General features: G+C 37.9%; 1 protein-coding gene across 1 annotated transcript; it reads right to left on the bottom strand.

Annotated features, from left to right (window-relative positions):
* Window positions 1–436: 436 nt before the first annotated feature.
* LOC107137749 (dnaJ homolog subfamily A member 2-like) lies at window positions 437–1,543 on the bottom strand. The gene is given in 3 exon segments (XM_048793624.1): window positions 437–716; window positions 718–1,374; window positions 1,376–1,543. Coding segments are annotated over 3 exon segments (852 nt in total). The 3' UTR covers window positions 437–689.
* Window positions 1,544–17,112: the final 15,569 nt, after the last annotated feature.

Here is a 17,112-nt window from a genome sequence, read left to right as displayed (position 1 = left end):
TTTAAGGATACTTTTTGCAGTTCAAAATGTGTTCTTCCTTCTAAAAATGTGACACAAAGAATAATTTACACCAACTGCTTTTTATCATCAAGTTTCAGAAAACTTCCATAAGATGGCTAAAAAGGGGGAGGGATAAGAAAAGGGGAGGACTCCCCCCAAAACTTATACAACCACTGATAATGTAACTTTTTCCATTGTTCCCAGTCAGCTCCAAACCCATTTTGTGCAAAGCCCATTTCCATGCATCTAAATGATAGATACAGGCTATGAAATTCTTTATTCTACTTGTAGTAGCTTATGCAGCTGCAGCCAAACATAAAGCTTCAGGACAAATCGTACAAAGTTGACCATGTGGGATTTGAATTTAAAATATGAAACATAAAGTCTACACAAAACTGATAAAAACCCAGCACAGATAAAGGCTGAAACTTATAACCGATGTGTGAAAGGGAGACTTGTTTCTTTTCAAGTGCTTTATTCTGCTACAGAATAGTTGAAATGAAGATGTAAAGCTTTGTGGTTGGTTTAAACTATACACTCTGTAGATACTATACCAATTTTAAAAGTTACATATAGACTGACAGATGTCCATCAGTTCATCTAGGTTGATCAGACACTCCAGCTGGCTCACTGAGAACAAATCAGACAAATGTGGAAAGAAAATCCACCTGTGCAGTTTGTTTGCAGAGTTACTGATGGGCACACTGTACTCCATCCAGGTCTACAATGGCTGCTGCTTTCTTCATCAGAGCTATCATTGTATGCTTTACGCCTCTGACCACCTCCCGAGCCTTGAGTGCTATCAAATTCCTCTACCTCCTCTGTTTCTCCAATTACATTTGGGACTTCTGGTCTAGATGGCAGAAGATCTTCTAGTTTGGAAAGCTTATCTGGGTTGATCCAGTTGTTTTCAGGAAACTGCACATCAAACTTGATATAAAGATCACCTTTTTCAAAGGGATTATGATACTGTGGCATTCCTTCTTCTCCAACTACACAAACACATCCTGGTTCAATTACTTTGCCAGGAGGGTATTTCACCATAATTTGACGTCCATCAAGGTGCTTGAATATGAACAGAAACCCACATAGAGCTTCAACAAGTCCTATCTTATATGTCATGTGCAAATCATTGCCATCTCTCTGGAACACCTCATGTTCTTTCTCCTGTAGCAAAAGAACAATATCTCCTGGTTCCACTCCTGGGGCCTGGTCTGCTTCCCCAGTGAATGTAATTCTCTGTCCATGTTTCATGCCTTTGTCTTCATGAACTTCAAGAATCTTGACTTCTTTAATCACCTTCTTCCCTTTACACTTTTTACAGTGGTCCTTTTCATTAATTACCTCTCCTTCTCCATTACAATCAGAGCACACGAGTCCGAATCTGTTGTACCATTCCAGGAGCAAGCTCTCTGATCATGATGCATACACCTTGACCCTGACAAGCATTACACGTCTGAACAGCTCCAGACTCCCTGCCTTGGCCACTGTGAAAGTTTGACATATATGTGCTTAATTTGTATGAGTCATGGTTGTAACCCATTCCTCCATCCCGACATGAGAAGATCCTTTAACATTCAATATTAAAACAAGCTGAAGGAGTCATCTGGGGGCCTCTTCTTGTTTGGATTCTATGGAAGTTGCACCAGAGATAATCTAAACTCTAGTTCCCTGGCTTTCCCCCTAGTAGAGGGTGCAATCAAAGTGATTGAGGATGTCCACTTTCCAATATGGTCTTCCATTGGGTGACTTCATACTCAACTAATGATCCTGCTTCTTTGCAAACCATTTCTGAGACTCTTCTGCTGGAAGAACCTCAGTCTTTGGACTATCAATGGATTTGCAGCATTGCATGAATTTTACTAGTCATCTGGCATTGGTATTGATCAGACCTGCTTCAAATTATAGCTTTCCCATAGACTAGATGTGGGATCTTGTGGAAGTTACTAGATGACTCTGTTTACTTCTCTGTAAAGAAGAATTGTTTTAAAGAGTGAATGAAATGATGCATATTGTAACTGGTACATAATAAGTGCTCCATAAATATTACCTGTGGTTGCCATGCCGAGAAAAAAATGGCTGACAGGAGGAAGCTCTGCTTTCTCCATGTCCTTGCTAACTTGCAGCCATGCATTAAGACTACGGTAGTGACGTTTGAAGGTCATGTTTAACACGGACAGGGCTGTACCACAGAGGACTGAGATGGCCTGAAATACCTAGGGGGCTGGGTGGGCTGGATCTGGCAATTTCCTGCAGTGAGAAAACCAACCTTAACCTCTCAATTATTTGATTGGGGGAAGTTCAAGGATCCCTGGGTTAGAACTTTGTGCTATGCAAGTATTTCACACTTAATAACTGGCATGACACTGTTGAATAAAAATCAGTCCTGAGAGGGGGTAGGTGAGCTGAATTAAAGATGCCCCTGAGGTATACTCTGTAGGGATGGCCATATAAAGCTAAATCATCAAGTAAAGAACTTCTTTGCCCTCCTTCTGGTGGGTCCTGGGCAAAAGCAGATAATATGGAGAATTTCTTTAGTAATGTTAGTAATGGCCTGACTGTCCCATCCCACTCTTCAACTGCCTGTAGATATTATTATGGAACCAGGACACGGGCTTCTTTCTATCACAATGGCCAGCGGCTCAGCCAACCTTTGAGACACCTCAAAGATTGCAGTGATATAAACTGTATCCATTCATTCCTTTCCCCTCAGCCAATAATTTCTATTTGTTGGAAAGAGCTGGCTTTGAAAGTAGCATTTTAGGCACAAAGGAATTCCACAGGAGTGAACTCATGGGGCTGAATTTTGGTTTCAAGAAGTTATAAAAGAAGGTTTTGAACACTATGTGTCTAATTACTTTGGTTACTTTACAGTGTTACTGATGTTTAACTTCAAACATCCAGTAGAGGGCATGAAAGGAATTGGTTTTGTTGGGTGTACTATATTGAAGATAGGCTTTGAACAGTGAAAAAGGAAAAGCAAGTAAATGGATTATATAATGCGTTTCTCAGACCAGGAACAACAAATAATTCTTTTCAAACATCACCTTGAAATATATTGCAATCTTTAACTTTCTTAGTCTTTATTTAAAATTCTTATTTCTCTAGAATTAGGATTTCTAATCTATTTATATAAAACATGGAATCAGTAAATGAAATATCAGTGATTTGTATTTAGATATATTAGAGACAAACCTGAATACATACACCAAACTTCAGTACATGATAACATTGTATTTACAATAAGCAAAGTTCTTCTTTCTGGCAGAAACTCTTCTTTTTATCTTCTGTTATTTGTTCTTTTGAGATACACATAACAGTAGAGTGTATTTTGACATATTATGCATGCATGGAATATAACTTATTCTAATCAGGATCCCATTCTTGTGGTTCTACATGATGTGGCATTTCACTGGTCATGTATTCATAAATGAACATAGGAAAGTTATGTCTGATTTGCTCTACTGTCTTTTCTATTCCCATCCTCCTCCCTTCCCTTCATTCCCCTTTGTCTAATCCAATGAACTTCTGTTCTTTCCTCCCCCTGCTCCTTATTGTGTGTCAGCATCCACACATCAGAGAGATCAGCCTTTGTTTTTTGGGGATTGACTTATTTCATTTAGCATGATAGTCTCCAGTTCCTTTCATTTACTGGCAAATGCCATGATTTCATTCTTCTTTATGGCTGAGTAGTATTCCATTATGTATATATATCACATTTTCTTTATTCATTCATATGTTGAAGGGCACCTAGGTTGGTTCCATAGCTTGGCTATTGTGAATTGAGCTGCTATAAACATTGATGTGGCTGTATCACTGTAGTATGCTAATTTTAAATCCTTTGTGTATAAACCAAGGAATGGGGTAACTGGGTCAAATGGTGGTTCCAGTCTTTCCATAATGGTTGCATCAATTGCAGTCCTACCAGCAATGTATGAATGTATCTTTTCCCCCATATCCTCATCAACATTTATTGTTGCTTGTATTCTAGATAATTGCCATTCTGACTAGAGTGAGATGGAATCTCAGTGTAGTTTTGATTTGCATTTCTCTAATTGCTAGAGATGTTGGACATTTTTTTTCACAAATTTGTTAACCATTCATATTTCTTCTGTGAAGTGACTGTTTGATTCTTTTACCCATTTATTGATTGGGTTATGTGTTTTGGGTATTAAGTTTTTTACATTCTTTGTTTGTCCTGGAGATTAATCTGAGGTACTATAGTAACAACAACTGCATGGTATTGGCACACACACAAAAAAAGACATGAAGACCAGTGGAGCACAATAGAAGACACAGAGACATAACCTTAAATATGGTTATCTCATACTAGACAAAGTTGCCATCAACACACATTGGAGAAAAGATAGTCTCTTCAACAAATGGTGCTGGGGAAACTGGAAATACATATATGGTAGAATGAAATTGAAGTCCTATCTCTCATCCTGCACAAAACTCAACTCAAAGTGGATCAAGGACCTAGGCATTAGACCAGAGACCCTGAGACTACTTGAAGAAAAAGTAGGCCCAACTCTCCATCGGGTCAGCTTAGGAACTGACTTCCTCAACAAGACTCCTAAAGCACAAGAAGTAAAACCAGGAATGGGATGGTATCAAACTAAAAACATCTTCATAGAAAAGAAAACAATAAAAAAAGACAAAACAATCATTAAGAGAGAACTCACAGAATTGGAGAAAATCTTTGCCACCTGCACCTCAGAAACTCTTCTTTAGAATAATTTTTGTCTCTCAGTAGCACCCTCAGCACCCCACTCTGGCTTCACATGCAAATCAGGCTTTGGAAGCAGGCCGGGTGCTAAACCTGACTAAGGATCAACTTAGCAGTTGTAAGATAAGAAAAAGAGAATATACAGCATGTATACATGTACACACATATTACATATACACACAATTATATACACACACATACATATAGTATATAAGTACATGCTACTTTCTCATTCTATTTTTGTAAGTAAAGCACACAACAGCACTACACTTAATGAGTCTACAATGTGCTAGACGCTACCTTAAGCACTTGAAAAATAATTTGAATCTTTATAACAACTTTACAAAGCCACCTTTATTATCTTCAGAAACATTGCATGTTTCATAGTATTTCTGTGCTTGGCAGTCTGCATCAAAATCTGTGTAAAGTAAGAATTAAATCCTCCTCGTGAAAAGTTCAGTATCTAGAATCCTTGATGTAATAAAATAACCAATCAGGTTCTTTCTGTATCTACTGGTTTTGGATATTATCTTTTGGATATATCTTTTCCTTTAGTTTTTATTATCAAATCCTACATTCAATTGGTAATGATGTATGCTTCTTTTGTTATTTAAAAAAGTTTTTCCTGATTAGCTTTGATACTGGCTATGCTACATTTGTAGAATAGTAATCTATTCTGGAATGGCAACTTCAACAGTTCTCAGATAATTTTCTATATAACTCAGGGTCTTAGCATTTTCCAGATAAGTTTCAATGACCACTGGTATTAGAATACTTTGAAGAGTTTGTTTAAAATAGATATTATTGAGCCCCAACAAAGATTATGTGAATCAGAATCTCTCTGGTGGAGGCTCAAGAATCTGCATCTTTACCAACTTCCTAGGTGTTTCTCATAATCAGTAAACCAATACATTGCCTTAGACAAGACTGATGTTCAGGCAGCACTTTGTGAATCATAGTTGTCCATGCTATGACTCAGACCTCTGGCCACCTCAATTTCCATGTGCCATTTGTTGGTTAGCAGAAAAAGCATGATTTTAGGAAGCAAAAGTTTCTAGATGTTGATAATTTATTTATTTAGTTTCTGTTTCCAACATCTGTAAAATATCTACCCTGCAGTATTTTTTTTTAAGATAAAATGAAGTAATGTAGGTGAAGCACAGAAGTAGCAGAGTATCTGGTCTATATTTGAACCTCAAGTAATAGTAGGTGTTTAAAAACTCACCATGAAATCCCATTAAATAGATTTAATATTATTGCTTGGTTTCTGAGAGTTGTAAAGTCAGAATCCCATAGGGAAAGTATGTTGTATTAAATTTGAATTCAAAAGAAAAATCATAATTAAGTCCATCTTCTAGAAATAGAGGAGTTTTCTCAGGAAAGGGATAGATGAGCAGGATGTACTTTGTTCATAATGCCAAATTCTAGGAGATAATTCTCCTTGGGTCTCTCATATTTTTGCAACTTATGGTGGAGGCATTGAATGTCCTTTGTTCTTGTCTTTTCAAGCATGTTCATGTAGCAGATGACCTTGGAACATGAAGAAAATGTCTTCCTCTGGAGCAAAGGCAGGCATGCTTACTGCCCATTATAAAAGTTTCAGTTTCCCCAAACTCAGGGTTCTTGTTCCAAAATGTAACCATGTGCACAATTCAGCTTGGGATCAAAGAGAACTCATGCAAATATGTTGATACTTCTGCTTCTTTCCATGTCATGATAATAGAGAATTTGGTCTCTGACCCAGGAATTTCTTTGGTCAGAATTCATGAAATTATGACTCTTTAGATCTCAAGTGTGATACGATCTCAGCCCCTTTAGTTCTTAACACATGTTAAAGTACCTACACCACAGATTCAAGATCTCTTTAAAAGAATTTTATTTATTCATTGCTTAGCCAGGTGCTTGCCTGGCTAAGCAATGAATAGCCAGGCATTCATACTCACAACTGAAGAAGTATGTGACTTGACTAAGATTACAGAGCTCATTTCAAGCTGGGTTTGAAACTCCAAGTCATATTTCTAGCCCTTTCCTCTTTTCTTCAGGTATTGACACTTGTCTAAATAGACTGGGCAAAAAGAAAATATGCAAAGAGAATGTGATTTTATAAGGATAGTTAGACATTTTATCATGGAAAAAGAATGTTTTCTACTAGAAAACTGGGACTTGAACAAAGTCATTCTTGGGCTAATTCCTTTGTTAGCTTTTCCACAAAAAGATTGATGGACTGTGCTTTTTCAAGTTCATGGATTGTCAAATATTCTGCAGCACCAAAGATGTACGATAGAAAGAAAGGTAAAATTCACATTAATAACAAACCTTGGGATAGATGGGTATGCTGAGCTGGTATATAAGAAAAGAATTCTGGGTTACAGTGGAATTTAACGTGATGGGTCACAGATAAGTAATGGATGGATTGTATGAGAGAAGCTAAGTTATGTTTGGGGTGGAGAGTGGGTTTAAAAAAAGGAAGCAAAACCAAGAAATAATTCCACTCAAAATAAGTACAACTTCCTTATAAGCTGTTCTGTGCATTTTGGTCAGTGGAAGAAAACGTTAAAATCTTGGGAAGTGAAAACAGCTGGAGAGCATAAAGCAAATCAGCAGAGTTAGCAGACTGAGGCAACAAGAGGTTGGAATAAATTCTCAAAAGCAGAGAACACTTGATTTAGAGTCCTGTCAGGGAATTTGGCTTTATTTTGGACATTGTTCCTACTTAAGTCTTGGAGTTCCAGTCAATAAAATACAAGCATATGTGTTACTTTAGTTTTAAGTATTCTTGTGCCAGTAACATTCCCTGGAAGGACAGGCAAGTCTTTAGTTTAGCATATTGTAACTAGTTCACCAGGAAGCCCTAAGGTCAAGCCTGAGCTGACATAGAAAGTACAGAAGGTGCAAAGTGTTTTGTCCTTAAATAGCTTGCAATCCATAGGGGAAACAGACGTATAAATAAACCAGCAGAGTGAGACATGTGCCATAATAGACATTTATGAGATGCAGAAGTAGATTACAAGGAGAACTAACTCTATCTCAGGGTAGAGGGAAAGGCTTCACAGGGAGGTGAAATCCACATGGGTTTTCTCCGTCTAATGATTCAGGGGTAGACCCTTGTGTTTGTTCTGTTAATATGATTCCAAATGATCCAGTCTTCCCTGCTAACTGCATATTCCTCTGTCACAAATGGATGTTCTCTTCTTCAATACCTCTCATGGAGGAAATAATCTAAATGCCATTGTAAGTTATTTGTCTCTTTGAAATATTTTTTTTCAATTGTATAGATATCACAAATCAAATAATCTATGCAGATGATGTCATAATTGCCGAGCATTTACACAATAAGAGATCATTCATCAAGACAAATTTGCTTCCTGTTTTTGTCACATCTATGCTGAGGACCATTTCATTTCCTTCAAAAGGCTTGAATTAAGCTTTAAAGATGAGCCACTGAAGTCTTGGTAACCATAAATATCCTACAACATCTTTTGGGCCTGAAGGCTCCTGCTGGGGGTACCTTTGATCCTGTGGACAGATATTAATTTGGGTTCACAGGAACATAGAAGTTTCTGACTTTTCTTGCCATTTTTGCCATCGCAATCTCATCTCTCCAGATGTTTGTGATATTTCTTAGTATTTTCACAGGTAATCTTTCCCCTTGCTTCTAGGAGCATCCTCTGTGCATAATGCTTAGGCCCTTGGACTTCACTTCTTCAGTATTTTTTGACATTTTTCCTAGGCACTTCAAGCATAGCAGGAACTTTACTTTTTTTTTTTTTCTCTTCAACTATCTTTATTGTTTTTTTTTCAAAAGAGAGAGTTTATCCATTTAAGTGTTTAAAGACTGACTTTTTATCCTGGGGGTTTTAGGTTAAAGGGGATGGGTGGTAAAGACATTCCAAATAGAAGAAACAGAACACACCTTAACCTAAAGAATTTTGAAAAAGCAAACCGTTCGATATTATATTCAAGGGGTAGAGAAAGAATGGGAAATAGGACCATCAAGGGTTGCACCATCAAGGGCCACCTTGTGGCCAGGTGTGGTAGTGCATGACTATAATCCCAGTGGTTTGGAAGGTTGAGGCAGGAGGATTGCCAAATTAAAGGACAGACTCAGCAAATTAGCCAGGCCCTAAGCAACTTAGTAAGACCCTGTTTCTAAATAAAAAAATTAAAAGGGTTGGCAATATAGTTTAGTGGTTAAGCACCTGTGGATTCAATCCCGAGTACAAGGGAAAAAACAAAAAGCCTTATGAATTATTTTGACCATGACACCAACACAGAATTCTAAAAAGGGAAATGCCATGATCACATTTATATTCTTAAAAGATTGCTTCAATGGAAATGTTGTTACTAGATTAGGCCAAAGGGGGACTCACCAGGGGAACTGCAGGGAGAGAATTCCAATCTTGAGAGATAATGAAGGCTAACTGAAGGCAATAGAAATGAGAGTGGGAAGGGGAAGATGGATTTTAAAGCCACTTATTAGGGGAAAATGAGAAGAATTAAGAAAATTGATTTAAGAAGTGAGCAAGGGGCAGGTAGGAAAGATCAGGTTTCTTATTTTGGGTGAGTGCCTGAATAGAGAAACTTTTTTTTTTTTTTTTTTTTTTAAGCAAAAGCAAAACAAACAAACCAAAATCCCCAGAAGGAATGTAAGAGGAAGCACAGGCTTGAGAGACAAGGACAAACCTGTCATCACTATGGAATGTAGAGTTGGAGATTTTCAGTGGAAGTTAGATATGCAGATATGAAATTGAGAATATAGAACTTTAGCTGCTAACATACAGGTCTGGAAAACTTTAGCATTAGAACACAGGAGGAAACATGCTCAGAGAACAAGCTAGACCTCAATGACTCAATGATTATGTCTTCCTAATCTCGGCCTCTGTCATTAAGGGAGCCTTAGAACTGCTATGTTTCTACATAATCAACATTTATTAGAAAAATTCATTTTTTAGCCTCCATTCTGTTAGGTGGTGTTCTGGGCATGAATGATCATCTGGTGAACAAGACAGGCCAGGTTCCTGTCTCATGGAGCTCACATTCTGGGTCATGGTATAGGTAGTGGCAACAGCAAATGTGGTAGCCCTTTGGTAGGAAGAGTTCTGAAGTGGTCTAGAAACTTTGGCAGAAAATGAAATTGGAGAGGTAGGCCCGATCATGGGGAACCTTGAAAGTCATACAAAAGAGAATAGCATTCTTTCTATACATTTGAGGATATAAAAAGCAGGGCAGTGTCAGCATCTGCTTTGTTATGTGTTCATCCCTCCTTCCTGCCAGAGTGGGTTGGATTGGGAGTGGGGTCCATTCTCAGGTCGCTAGTGATTTTTGACAAAACTTAAAGCTAAAGGTATTGCTGGAAAAATCAGGATTCTTTCCCTTGAGAGTTTGTGTGAATTAACTTTGTGTGGCAATTGATAGAAGTGGTGAAACAGATAAGATTCACAAGATGAAGAACCATTATAGGCTGTGTGTAAACTGGAGTTGTGAGAAACCAGAGAGTATAATGTAGCCTAACTGATGAGGTACAGAAACAGGAACACATCTCTGTTTTTTGGTTGTTTTTGTTTTTGTTTGTTTTGTTTGGTTTGGCACCAGGGGTTAAACTCAGGGGCACTCAACCACTGAACCACATCCCCAGCCCTATTTTGTATTTTATTTGGAGACAGGGTCTGAGTTGCTTAACACCTTGCTATTGCTGAGTCTGGCTTTGAACTCACAATCCTTCTGCCTTGGCCTCCTGAGCCACTGGGATTTACAGGCTTGCACCACTGTGCCTGGCTATTCCTCTGTTCTTTAACCCCGGTGGATACCTTTGACCTTTACTGGCTCACTTGTGTTATTACAATAAACTCCTCCTTATTTGAATCAACTGTGTGAACCTTTCCTAATTGAAAGGGCCCAATTAAGACACCCAGGAACAGTGGGTAAGAAGAGAAGAGGACAGATCTTACTACTTTATCTTCCCATGGAGGAGTCACCTGGATGAGTTGTTTTGATTGTAGTACTTAAAGTTCATCCTGTAACTGATGTGATTCTGCAATCTGTGTATGGGGTGAAGGTGGGAGTTCATAACCCACTTGAATCAAAGTGTCAAATATGATATGTCAAGAAATTTGTAACGTTTTGAACAACCCACAATAAAAAAAAAAAAAGAAATAAAGATAAAATAAATTTAAAAAAAAAAATAAATAAATAAAGTTCATCCTGTACTTCTTTACTTATATGCCTCTCTCATGATTTGCATGTCTTATCTTTGTACCTACAGCATTTACCATCAAGCCTCACACATCCTTTGGTGCTCAGAAGTGCATATGGAAATGAATTGAGCAGGAAAACTGAATAATTTTTGAAGGTTGTACTAAGAAGGAAAAATTAAAAGAGCAGTTTTAGAAGTAGGAACTTTGAGCAGACAAGAGATGGGGAACCAGAAAAGGCGGTATCTGGAAAGACAGTGGATGAGTATCCTAAAAAGGCGTGGTCAAAGGGACTAAATCCAATACAGAGTTTAAAATAATGAGAATTTGATGTGTCTCTTGCCTTTTCCAGTGGTTTTATCTCAGAGATGGAAGGAAAGGTCATATTGACATTGATGGAAGAGGCAGAGTCACCAGGGGTAGTTTTTGTTCAATCAGTTATCACAGCACATACAGATCTCATTGATTTTATAAAATCAAATATTGCAAACTTCCATTAATATAGCATTATAAATCAAGATAAATCCTTGGTCATTGAAGATACATGCATATCTCCTATAAATAAACCAATAAAATCGAAGGTCCATTGCACTCAGATTAATATGCATGCTTCTAATTTTTAGACTTTAATTTTTCTTTCTTAGAAATTTAGGTTTATAGCAAAATTGAGAAGAAGATAGAGATTTCCCACGTACTCCTTGCCTCTGCACATTCATAATCTCCCTCATTATCAACATTCCCATCAGAATACATTTGCTACAGCTGAGGCATCTCCATTGACATATTACTCCACAATCTAAATAAGAACATGCTCTTGGTATTGAGCATTCCATGACAGATGTGCAATGACATGTATCTACCATTATACTATTGTGATGTAGTTTCATTCTACTCTTCCTTGTTATCTTCCCTTCATCCCAATCCCTGACATCCACTGATCTTTTATACTGTCCCACAGTTTTGCCTTTTCCAGAATATCAGAGTTGGAATCATATAGTATGTGGCTTTTCATATTGGCTTCTTTCACTTACTAATATGCATTCAAGTTTCCTTCATATCTTTATTTTTTTAAAAAATTTTTTTTAGTTGTAGATGGACACCATACCTTTGCTTTATTTATTTATTTTTATGTGGTGCTGAAGATTGAACTCACTGCCTCACACATGCTAGGCAGGTGCTCTACCATTGAGCTACAACCCCAGCCCCTCTTTTTTATCTTTTTATGGCTTGATAGCTCAGTTCTTTTTTAGTGTTGAATAATATTCCATGGTCTTGAAGAATCAGAGTTTATTTACCCATTCACCTTCTGAAAGACACTTTGGTTGCTTCCATTTTTAGGCAATTATGAATAAAACTGTTATAATACCCACATGTAGGTCTTTGTGGAGACATGAGTTTTCAGCTCCTTTGAGTAAATATCAAGGAGCATGAGGGTTGAGGCATATGGTAGGGGTATTGTTAATTTTGTAAAGACTTACTAAGCCGAATTCCAAAGTGGTTACACTGTTCTGCATTCTCAGGAGCAATGAATGAATTCTTGTTGCTCCACGTCCTCTCCGGTATTTCAGATTATCAGCATTCTGGATCTGAGACATTCTGTAGGTTTGTATTGGTATCTCATTGTTTTAATTTTCTTTTCCCTGATGACGTATGGTGTGAAGCATCTTTTCATATGATCATCTGTCATCTGTGTGTCTCATCTGGTAAAGTGTTGATTGAGATCCTTGGTTCATTTTTTAATTGAGTTATTTTGTATTGTTGAGTTTTAAGAGTTCTTTGTATACATCAAACAATAGTCTTTTGCAAGTATTTTCTCTTACTCTGTCTTTTCTTTTATACTCTTAACATTGCCTTTGACAGAGCAGAAGTTTTAATGTATGTGTGTGTGTGTGTGTGTGTATGTGTGTGTGTAAGAGAGAGGGGGGTGCGGAGAGAGAAAGAGAGAGACTGAGCTCAGGGGAGCTCTACCTCTGAGCTACATCCCCAGCCCTTTTGACAAGGCCTCATGAAGTTGTTAAGGCTGGCCTCAAACTTGTGATCCTCCCACCTCAGCCTCTCCAGTAGCTAGGATTAAAGGTATATGCCACTATGCCCAAGAGGAATTTTAAATTTTAATGAAGTGATGATTACCTTCATGAATTGGCCTTTGTGGTTGTAGCTAAAAAGTCATTGCCATGCCCAGGGTCATCTAGATTTTCTTCTTGGTGGTCTTCTGGTAGTTTCATAGTTTTGCATTTTACACTTAGTGGTATAATCAGTTTTGCTTTTGGATGGCTCTAGCCTTATTAGTGTTCTGCTTGGACTGAAATCATTTTTCTACATTGCTCTATTTCACTTCATTTGTCTTTCCCAGATTTCATTCTCTTTAGGTTTAAACAACTATCTGTCATTTCAATAGAGCTCCACAGTCTGGTGTGGAATACAGGTTGAAATGCAATGATAAGGCTAACTTCAGGTAGGTGGTTAAAGGAATCGTCAATAAGGCTGTAGTCGAGGTCCTTCTCCTGTCTCCAGAGACAACTCTGGAAACATCATTCTGCTGCCATTAGCCTTTGGTAAGTTTACCTGAGAAGAGTGTGCAGTTGCCAGAATGGGGGTAAAGTCAAGGGAAAATATTATAATGAAAATAATTCGAACTTATCTGCAAATTGGAAGAATTCAAGAGACAGAGAAGCTGAGATAAAAATGTTATTTCGAAAGTGTTGAGTTCCTACACCCCAGGGCATCTTCCTGATGTAGAAATTCAGATGCATTCATCTCCAGGATATATAAAGAATTCAAAAAACTCAACATCAAAAACAAACAAACAAACAAACAACCAAACAACCAAACAAATAACCCAATCAATAAATGGGCTAAGAAACTTAACAGACACTTCACAGAAGAAGAAATACAATTGACCAACAAATACATGAAAAAATGTTCAACATCTCTAGAAACTAGAGAAATGCAGATCAAAACTACTCTAAATCAAGCACAGTGGTGCATGCCTGTAATCCCAGCAGGCATAATCCCAGCAATTTAGGAGGCTGAGACAGGAGGATCACGAGTTCAAAGCCAGCCTCTGCAAAAGCAAGGAGCTAAGCAACTCAGGGAGACCCTGTCTCTAGATAAAATACAAAAATAAGGCTGGGGATGTTGCTCCGTGGTCAAGTGCCCCTGAGTTCAATCCTCAGAAACAAAGGGAAAACAAAGAAAAGAATTCTAAGATTTCCTCTCACTCTAGTCAGAATGGCAATTATCAAGAATACAAGCAACAATAAATGTTGGCAAGGATGTGGAGGGAAAAGGTACACTCCTACATTGCTGGTGGCACTGCAAATTGGTGCAACCATTATGGAAAGCAGTATGGAGATTCCTCAGAAAACTTGCAATGACCAAGTTATCCTACTCATTTAATACCCAAAGGACTTAAAATCAGCACACTACAGTGACACAGCCACATCAATATTTATAGCAGCTCAATTCACAACAGATGAATGGATAAAGAAAATGTGGTATATATCCACAATGGAATACTACTCTGTCTTAAAGAAGAATGAAATTATGGCATTTGCAGATAAATGGATGGAGCTGGAGAATATTATGCTAAGGGGAATAGCCAACCCCCCAAATCAAAGGCCCAATGTTTTCTCTGTTATGTGGATGTTAATTCACATTATGGAGGCTGGGGAGGGGGGGAGCTAGGGAAAAAAGAGGTACTTTGGATTGACCAGAGGGGAGTGAAGAGATGGGAGGGGACATAGGGTAGGAAGGATAGTTAAATGAAACGGACATTATTACTCTATGTACATATTACATGACCAGTGTGATTCTACAACATGTACAACCAGATGCTTAATTTCCCTTTCCACCACACAGCAATTGCTCTCTTGGCCACAATCACAATTTAACTACTACTACTACTACTACTATGATTAGGTGGTTTTGGGGGGGGATGTTTAAGGGAGGTAATGAGTTGAGATCTCAAAATTTTCCAGTCACTACTTGGTGCCACTATTAAAACTTCTTACCTGCTGAAGTCTGGCTCTGGTCTTGTTTCCAACCTGACTCCCACAGTCATCCCTGCTCATAGGGAGCACCCACACAGCAACCTGGGGTCTTAGTGCCTTGACTCTAATTTCTATTGACCTTCTCATTCACGGCTCCGCAGCTATTCCCTTTGCAGGTTGGTCACTCCTCCCACAACGCTGCTTAGATGATCTAGTTTCTGTCTCCCTCTTCATCTGCATCTTGGAGCTTTCTCCCCTTTGCTGTCTTTGTGCCGGTCTTGTTAAATATCTTTCAGTTCCTCTAAGTCATGCTGCTTCCCAACTCAAGACAACACATGAGGGAACACATGTGTTTTCTCTGCCTCAAACCAAGATCCTAAATGCCTCCTAATGTCAAGATCCTAGTCATTCACCTCACATCTGCTTATTCATCCATTCAGTTTCATCTTAAGCAATGCTCTCTCAGGGAACATCTTCACTGAACCAGATGACAAGGAGAGGTTTTTCTGATTTATATTCTCAAGGCATTGGACATTTTTCCATCGTAGCGCATCTGAAAACTGATGAATTGCAAACTCAGAAGATGGGTTTAGTCCTATTTTCATCTCTGCTCTGCTCTAATCCCCCTCAGGGCTGGGATAGTGCTTGTCTTATTCACTATTATACATGCACTTTTGCTGACATGTATTTGTTTATTTCTATGCAGTTTTGTCTCATTATATTTGTGTGACCACCACCATGGTCAAAATACACACAGTGCTATCACTAAGATTCCACATGCTACCTTTTGATAGTCATGATCATCTCCCTTCCTGCCTTACTCCTCTCTAACCATTGGTAATCACTAATTTGTTCTCCAGCTCTATTAAAAAACAGCTTTATTGAGAGATAATTGATATGTAAAATTGTGCATATTTAATGCATCCATTTTCATAAGTTTGGATATCTGAAAGCACCTATGGTGCTATCAACACAATCAAGACAACAGACATAGTTACCACATCCCCAAGTTTCCCTATATGGCTTTTAGACGTGTATGTGGTAAGAACAATTATTATGAGACCTCCCCTCTTAAATTTTGAGGTGAATAATATATATTGTTAACTCTAAGCACTACGTTGATCTCTAGATCTTATTCATTTAAGCATGACTGAAAATTTATACCCCATGATTCATACCCTACAATTCCCCATTTTTCCCACTCTCCAGAACCCCTCCCCACCATTATTGTGTTCCCTGCTTCAATGATCTTGTCTATTATAGATACTTCATGTAAGTGAAATCAGGTAGTATTTGTCCTTTGTGACTAGCTTATTTCACTTAGCATAATGTCTGCAACTTTCTTCCATGTTGTCCCAAATGGCAAGACTTCCTTCTTTTTAAAAACTGAATAGTATTCTATTACTCACATGTACCATATTTTCTTTATTCACTCCTCTATTGGTATGTAGGTTGCCTCCATCTCTTAACTATGTAAATAATGCTGCAACGCACATGGGAATGCAGATACCCACTGAGATCCTGATTCCAGTTCCTTCGGATATGTATCCAGAAGTGGGGTGGCTGAATCACATGGTAGTTCTGTTTTTAATTTTTTGAGGAACCTCCGTGCTGTTCTCCATAGCTGCTGCACCTTTCCCACCAACAGTGCACAAAGTTGCCAAATTGTCCATATTTTTGACAATGGTTCTCATATTTTTGTTCATAAAAGACATCCTAACAGTTGTCTCATTGTAGTTCTGACTTGCATTTCTTTAAAAATTAATGATGTTGAAAATATTTTCATATGCCCATTGGTCATTTGTATGTCTTCTTTGGAGAAATGTCTGTTCAAGTCTTTTACACATGAAAAAAACTTATTTTGCTATTGTGTTGTAGGAGTTCCTTATCTACTTTGGAAATTAATTCCTTATCTGATAGAGGGTTTGCAAATATTTCTTCCATTTTCTGAGTTGCTTTTTCATTCTGTTTATTGTCTCCTTTGCCATGCAGAAGTTTTTCAGTTTGATATAGTCCTATTTGTTTGTCTTTTTTGTGCTTTTGGTGTCATATTCAAGAAATTGTCAAAAACAACGTAAAAAACTTTTCCTCTATGTTTTAGTCCATTTGAGTTGATTTTTATGAGTAGTGTAAGGCAGGGGATCCAATGTTATTTTGTTTTATTTTTTTTGCATGTGAACATCTAATATTCTCAACACCA

The sequence above is a fragment of the Marmota marmota genome, unplaced genomic scaffold (assembly GCF_001458135.2).
Source record: "Marmota marmota marmota unplaced genomic scaffold, marMar, whole genome shotgun sequence".
NCBI lineage: Eukaryota > Metazoa > Chordata > Mammalia > Rodentia > Sciuridae > Marmota > Marmota marmota.
This window is presented reverse-complemented; position numbering and strand designations above follow the sequence as displayed.